Genomic DNA, 8328 nt, shown 5'->3' with positions numbered 1-8328 from the left:
CAACTTTTGTTGACAGTAAATTTGATTTGCAAAATATAAATGATATGCAAAAAAAATATTGTTGGTTTCATATTCAGATGAAGTTTTCCTCATTTTCATGCAAAGATGTGGAGGCAAAACCACATTTCATGGCGTACAAACACCAACTACCTTTTAATAGTAAAGATATGGAGGCAAATTCCATGGAAATGCAATCATGCCTAATGTGAGTTGGCTCCGACAAATAATGACCCATTAAAAAACCTTGAAACTTTCTCATGGAAATGTTTGTTGAATAATATGATTATTGGTGAGATGGGTAAAAGTTAGAAAATAATAGTGCTACTGGTTAGCATTCTAATTTCCTCATTTTCATGCATGTAGAAAATCCAAAAATACCTAATAGAACAATCAAAGAAATATGAAACCTTTTTTTACCAACAAGGTCTAGTGTTATACTCACGTATAAAGTTTCGTGAAGGAATGACTCCCGTGGTCTTTTGTGCGGAAAAAAATGGTAATATATAAACAATACTATCAAAGCTTTTTGAAGTTGCGATTTTGGTTTATTCATCCAGAAGAACACGGAAGTCATTTCTTTGTAAAACTTCATACATGAGAAGAACACTTGACCGTGTCGCTACAGAAAAGTTTCAGAATTGTTATTTTTTTTGCTACTTTTAAAAATTAGAATGCTTTAGCGGGTGCTCCTAGATCCAGGTCACCAAAATCTGCAAATCATCAATTATTGTATAATTTACATGGGTAAGTTTTAATCCGATGGCGATATGCGTTATTTTTAAAAAATAAAATTAAATACGTGCTAAGTTATAAAATTAGGTATACCAGGACCCATGATCATTCTAGTATTTTGCGTGAAAATACAGGTGTTTTCTCCTAAAAAAACACTCATCATAAATTAGCTCTTGCTAAGCGATTTGTAAGGCTTTTGGGACGGTATATACGGAGAGTTGTCATGGATGAAAAAGGAGGGTTGACCTTGATACGCACACACGGTCTCCACGCGACCACGCCAACATCGTGACGGCCTCGCGAGTCGCCGTGCCAGCGGCTTGTCGTCGACTAAGTCGCTAGAGCTGTGTCTGAGCTCGATCAAGTAGGCGATCACCACCGAACGGCTGCGCCCTAGGTGATATTTTCTTCTCTATAAAAGAAAATCTCGATCGCCAAAGGTTGATAACCGTTAGAAATGGGATTGGGATTGGATGAGATCGAACTGATGTCGACCATAAAACATAAAAGACTTTTCTCAATCAACAACAGAAAAACATCTCGCAGTTGCAATTTGGGTCTGGGGTTCATGACAGATTGGAGTTTTCGGAGACGCGGTTTGGTTGAACGGTTTTAAGGTGAGACTGAGAGTGATGTTAGGAAATTACACCAACAACAACAACAAAAAAAAGTTTCTAGATAGCCAGCCATATGTATCCATACCTACGTATCATTCCTTCCTTCTGCAGAAGTACTATGTAAGTAGAACTATTTAGCATCAAGAACTGAAAAAACGATATTTAGAGGAGAAAATAAGTGAACAAAAATCCCTCGCAGAAAGAAATTGAACAAAAATTGAAGGCGCGGTGACAAGAGAAACTAACCGTAACCAAGGCGCTTGATGCTGTGGTGCACACGTTGTTCCACATAATCTCCCTGCACGGGTGGATCTTCCGGGCGCGGGACGCTGCAGACTACGCACAGCAGCTTCGCCTCCACTCCCGCGGCCGCGGGCATCACCATCCACCTCTTCATCTTCTCGACGGACGACGACCAGCTGCTCATCTTCCCGATCGGTTGCCTTCTTCGATCTGCAGAAGAGGGTTAAGAGGATCGCTCCTAAATGATGAAGCAGGGAAGAACTCCTGGAGACGCCGAGACGCAATCAGAACTTCAGACGAAGCCTTCTCCATGAAGCAAGGCCTGACCGTGTCCTTCTTTCTTGGGAGAGAAGACACAAAATGAACCACGCGTTCTCCACATGTTCACGCGGGGGTTTGATGTGGACAGCCTAACTGGATCAACGCGGTGCCTGAAACTTGTTGTTGTTGCTGATGTTAGCAATATCGGCTGAAGCCCCAGCTCTCTCCCATAGCCTCTTGATTCTCTACCAATTCGGGTGAGGTGGAACAGAATGGTCGTCCATTCGGACTCGACGGAGTGATTCGGATTGTGCGACAGGGCGGTCAATGCCCGGTGGTATCTGGTATGGCCGCGGTGGTTTTTGATTGTTGGTGAATGTCTCCATCTAGCCAGGGAACTAGTGAAGGGAGCCTGCTTCGACATTTTCTGAGCAATCGACTATCTTCTTTAAGAAATGGTACCGGTTAGAGATCACTTGACTGAACACAAAATTTGGGTCAGTTGACTGACTGTAAATTTGTTTCACTCAGTTTGCTCTCAACCTCGTCAGGCAGGCCGGCCCAGCGAGCAAGCATGTACGGCACACTGCTCTCATTTTTTTGACTAAAAAACACAGTGTGCCATGATGGGCGCGAGGATCCCGGCGAGCTGGCTTTTTTTTCTTTCTTCATGTGGTCTTTTCTCTTTCAGTCAGTTTTTTATTTAAAAATTTCACTAATTTGAACAAGTATTCGCAGATTCAAAAAATGTTAATGAATTTACAAAAAAATTCACGAAATCTAAATATGTTCATCAATTCAACAAATCTTCACAAATTCAATAAAAGTTCATAGATCAAAAAAATGTTTGCGAATTAAAAAACCATTAATATAAAAATTGTTTGTGTATTCGAAATTATGTTCGGGAATTCATAAATTGTTCACAAAATTGAGTGTGGAGTAAAAAAATAAGCATTAACTTGAAAATGCCCACGAATTAAAAATATGTCCGATTTTTTTGGGAAACAAGCACAACACATGGGATTGGCACAGTTGATCTATCACGACGCAAGGCAGGCCCAGACTAGGTGACTACATCACCGATGTTATAGATAAATACATCGGCCCTGCTTCGTGTTTATGCTAGTTAGTGTGCTTTACATGCGCCTGCTATAGAGAAATTAAATTATTGGGAATAAAATTATTTGTTTCACGAGATAATCTTAGGAAATTAAATTATCGGAATACCCTCTTACGATAGACATACCATATTAATATTTGCCAATTATTATGGCAATTCACATTTTACTATTGATATTAAATTTTTTAGTTGCCATGGTATAAATTATTGTGAATTGTTAACCCGATAATAAAAAGAAGAAAAAGGGCCAATCGATTGAAATTCTCATACTTTGGGTGGTATCACATTAAAGAGTAAATAAAAAATAAAACTAAACAAAAAATGACGATTTCTATGGAAAAATTTCCACAATTTTTTTTTCTTTTGTTTGTTTTAATTATTTTCCATTTTCCTTTCTTCTTAAAGGGTAGTATCAATGCCACACATTTTTCCTTATTTAATTATAATATTCAATAATAAACATATACTAGTGGAAATTTTGTAGAACAAAAGTTTCATGATAAAAGAATGAATTAGTGGCATTGGTATTATAATTAAATAATAAAGAAAATAAAATTAAAACTAAAAATATAAAATAAGAAAGTATTCCATGGGGTAATGAATTAGTGGCATTGGTATTACTTTTTAGGAAGAAAACAAATATGGAAAAAGTTATAAAAAAATAAAAAAATTGCCCACAATTTACATAGTGGAATTTTGATTAAAAGGGAAGTTTGCTAGGAAGGGGTGAACTAGAGACATTACTATTGCCGTTGAAGAAGAAAATATTCAAATTAAACTAAATCAAATAAGAATAATGAACTTTTTATGAAAGAATGAATTAGTGACATTGGTATTACCCCATAAGAAATAAAAAATGGAACAAAAAGTAAAACAAAATCAAATTAATGAAGTTTTCTAAGAAAGAATGAATTAATGATACTGGTATTAACCTTTAAGAAGAAAGAAATCAAATAAAAACTTAAAAATGAAAATAACTCAGATTTCTAAAAAAGAATGAATTAGTAGTTTTGGCACTACCCTTTAGGAAGAAATAAAATAAAAACTAAAGAAAAAATCAAAACAATGAGGTTTTCTATGGAAGAATGATTAGTTGCATTGGTATTACCCTTTAAGAAAAAAATTGCACACAATTTACACAAAAATTGTGCTTTTAAAAAATATGCAAGAATAAGCATATAATGATGGAATTTTCACGAAACAGAAGTTTTCTAAGAAAAAATGAATTAGTCCCATTCGTATTACTCTTAATATATAAAAAAAATAATAGCTTAAAAATTGCACATATATTACACTGAACTTACACGAACCCCCGATATGCAAGAAAAACCATATAGCTGTGTAACTTTCATACAGAAACATGATTTACACAAAAATTGCATAGAACTTGCATGTGTGCGTCCATGTTTTAAATTCAGTGTTAAACAAAAAATGGCCAACTATTAAACATGCACGTAAAACCTTTTCTGGTTTCAGTCAAATCGCTCTCCACTATTTGAGCGAGATCGAAAGGCCCAGTTGTCTTCTTCTTCCCCTAAACTAAAACTAAAATAAAAACTAAAACAAAATAAAAATGAAGTTAATGGATTATTATTGTCATCAAAGAAGAAAGAAAAACTAAAGAAAAAAAGATAAAGCTTGCACGAAAATTTCACTTTCTTATGATATGCAAAAATAAGAATATAATAGTACAATTCTCACACTTTCTATAATACTTGTGTTTATACTTACACAGACCCACGTCCATACGTAAGGATAAAAGGGATAAAAGACACACAAAAACTCAGCAACAACAAGCACACATGAAAAAAAATAAGAAGAAAATGACCAAACCTTTTTTCAGCCGGTTGTCCAGTAGAAAAAGTGAACAAAAAAATAACAACGTCGGTAATTAATCATCTCTCACTACTTAAAGTTGTCTTTTAGAACATTAGGGGTCGTCAACATTTTTTAAACCACTTTTTAGGAGTAAACATATGGCCACCGTTAGTATACATTATCCCCTTAATGATTTTGACATTAATAATAAAAACCCTCCTTAGAAAAATAATAGATGCACTTTTACCTCTCTAACTTATAGTCGTACCGTAATCGGTAGATCACCATTGTGGGAATAACTAATCCTATCTCAGGTTCCACCTAGTCTTACATGGCATCCACATGATAAATAATCCAAATCAAGTCAAGTCAACGAAAGTTCCAAGCATGATCAATAAGTCAAAAGGAAGAAGCTAAAATAAAAGGCTAAAAGACCAGAGCCCAGTGAGAGGAAAGATGGATGTTTTAGTTCACTATAGAGACCATACACCACTCCTCCTACTCCGCTATGGATTCATGGGCCATGAATCATCACACCTACCACCTGAAGGGTAGATCGGTCCTGAGAGGCTGGGTATCGGGATCCCTCTTCCGAAGCTTCCCTTGTCTCGGCATTTTGTGTACTCTCAACAAGACTTGGGGGCTGGAGCTTTTTTTTGAACATAGTACAGACACAAGCGCTCATATACACGCGCATACACTCATCCCTATGAATGCACATACGCATACCCTACCCCTATGAGCACCTCCAAAAGACTGAGATGGCATATCATTTTGAAATTTACGAAGTCAGTGTATGCACCTCATCGTCGACGGGAACGTTTCCTCCCACTGAATGCGCATCGCCGGAAATCCTGAAATAAATCTAGAAATAAATGCGAGCATCAGGACTTGAACCCTGGTGGGCTAGGGATACCACAGTCCCTCTAACCATCCAATCACAGGTTGGTTCGCAAGACTTGGGGCTGGAGCTGGGTATTGGGATCTGATCAAGGGACCTTGTAAGGCTCAGATTATCTGGACAAGGGAAGCTTCGGAAGCGTGATGCAACGTGAGCCAATCTCTTCTTTCAAGGCCTCTTCTCACACGTGAGTCAATTTCTACTCTTCACGGGATGACTGAACCTTTTTTTTAAAAATGTTAATGCGTTAATTTTGTCATTTAACAATCACCGTTGCTACAATGCCCTCCTACACACCCTGCTAACTTTGTTGTAAGTATAAACGATGAGTTACTCCTACTTTGTTGTTGTTTCCACAATATGTACAATGTGCATGATCTGTCCTTAGACATGAGAATGTCATATGTCCTTTTTCTATATATGCATGAACATAAAAGGTCGCATAACTAAAGAGCTACTCATTCCCTTTTTGTTTATAAGGCATGTATGTTTTTAATGTGAATCCAATAATACACGGACAATCACATTTGGCTTTTGGGTGTATATGCAACTGGTATGAAAACGTAATTTACTAGTTGCAAAAGAAAGGCCAAAAACAATTCTGAAACTTGTTTTTTGAACACAGTACAGAAGCAGACGCTCATACATACGGAAAAAAAAGACCAAAAACAATTCTGGAACTTTTCTAAAACAAACTTAACCTTCTGTTTTACTCGTATATAAAAACTTTACTCATTCAAATCGTGATCCGCGTTAACTAGACTTATAGAGTCACAATGGGTGTCGGGGCATCTACCCTCTTGTCTTGCGGCAAGCAAGCAATGCAGCATCTGTAAAAGGCCGCAGTAGGAAAACGGGAGCAAGAAGAACCGGAGAAGACGGGAAAGCATCAGCTGCAGTGCGGCCACCGCAAAACGCGTCGCCTTTGGCTTTTCTCCGCTCGGCTTCTTTTCGCTACTGGCTTCTCCAGCCTTCCTCTTGCTTTCGGCCCTAGTTGGAGGCTGGAGCCCCCTCTCACACTGTAAAGCCACACAAAAGCGGCGACACGGCAGTACGTACTCTGTTCAGTTCTTGTACCCTTCCTTAGCCCGCAAGCAGAGTATGCATTCCTTCCTTCCCCCTCGCCGACGCAGCCACCGCCAAGCAACCTCGCTACATATGCGCCGCTCCTTCGTCTACCCCCATCGTTCTACCAAACTCGTCGGCCGGTGAGTCCATACCATACACACGCACGCACAGGTCAGATCAGAGCACGTGTACAGTTTGGTAGCTGGAGCCTGGAGGCCGGTGGCGAGAGGATCGACAGCCATGAACGGGGGCATCGGGGGCACGGCGGAGGGGGCGCCGCACCCGAGCACGGACTGGGGCCCGATCATCGTGGCGGTGATCCTCTTCGTGGTGCTGTCGCCGGGGCTGCTGTTCCAGCTGCCGGCCAGGACCAGGGTGGTGGAGCTCGGCAACATGGCCACCAGCGCCATCGCCATCCTCGTCCACGCCGTCATCTTCTTCTGCATCCTCACCCTCGTCGTCGTCGCCATCGGCGTGCACGTGTACGCCGCCTAGCTGTCTCATACAGTACTCCAGGTCAAGATGGGTTTTTTCTTTCTTCAGTGCTGCCTGCCCTGTCCCTGTTTGCCCGTTTGATTTGGCCGGCTGTAAACTGCAGAAACACTGCTAGCTGAAGACGGTACGTGTATAAATGTGTTCTTGGATGAGGAATTAGTTGCTTGTAATTACTTCTCTGTGTCGATAATTGATGAAATGCCTTTGAAATTGATTCCGGCAGAACCGTTTGCACCAACTATTCACTGAATCAGCACTCTTCAAGGGCTCCTCTACTTCAGATTTTGTTTTGTTTTGTTAAAGAGCATACTAATGCTGCAATTTTGGAAAGTGCTACCAGGAAAATGTTTATACACAGGAGTTTAGTAGTAACGTTTTTTATAAAAAAGCGATGTTTCTAAATAACAGTAGCGCTTGTCACTGAAAAGCGCTGCTACTATTCATGTAGCAGTAGCGCTTGTGTTATAAAAACGCTACTATTATAGTTGCCAATGGTTGCATGGCAGTGTAGGTATACCAGTAGCGCTGGTATTTAAAAAATGTTACGGCTATTACACATAGCAATAGCGCTGTCTTCTGACAAGCGCTACTGCTAGCAGTAGCGCTTATCTGTAAAAAGTGCTACGACTATGCTTACCTTATTCACCCCGTACGCGCCCCTTACTCTCCCTCACACACTCACTCGCCGCACACCCGTCGCCGCCGACTCCCCCAAGGTATCTCCCTCCTCCTCTCGCCGCCCTCCCCTCCCTCCTCCTCATCTCGCCGCCCTCCTCTCTCCCTCTTCCCACGACCCTCCTCTCTCCTCCCTCTCCACCGGCGGCCCCCTCCGATCCTTCTCCTCCCTCTCCGGCGGCCCCCTCCTTCTCCTCCTCCCTCATCCCTCTCCTGCTCTCTCCTCCTCCCTCCTCCTCCTCCCTCCTCCTCCTTCCTCCTCCTCCTGGCCTCCTCCCACCTCCTCCTCCCCCTTTCGGTAAATAGGCTTTTTTTTGTTAAATGTAGGTTTTTGTTTTTAGTAAATGTAGGTTTTTAGTATATTTTGTTTTTAGAAAATTTGAATAAGTAATTTGAAA

At 40.3% G+C, this 8328-nt stretch overlaps 1 protein-coding gene across 1 annotated transcript; it reads left to right on the top strand.

Moving 5' to 3' along the window:
- The first annotated feature begins 6754 nt into the window (after positions 1–6754).
- On the top strand, positions 6755–7508 carry LOC125549033. Its single transcript, XM_048712534.1, has one exon. It carries the CDS (start codon positions 7001–7003, stop codon positions 7253–7255), a length of 255 nt encoding a protein of 84 aa, XP_048568491.1. The 5' UTR covers positions 6755–7000; the 3' UTR covers positions 7256–7508.
- Positions 7509–8328: the final 820 nt, after the last annotated feature.

The sequence above is a fragment of the Triticum urartu genome, chromosome 3 (genome assembly GCF_003073215.2).
Source record: "Triticum urartu cultivar G1812 chromosome 3, Tu2.1, whole genome shotgun sequence".
Lineage (NCBI taxonomy): Eukaryota > Viridiplantae > Streptophyta > Magnoliopsida > Poales > Poaceae > Triticum > Triticum urartu.
Note: the sequence above shows the minus strand (reverse complement) of the source record. Positions and strands in the feature narration are given on the sequence as shown.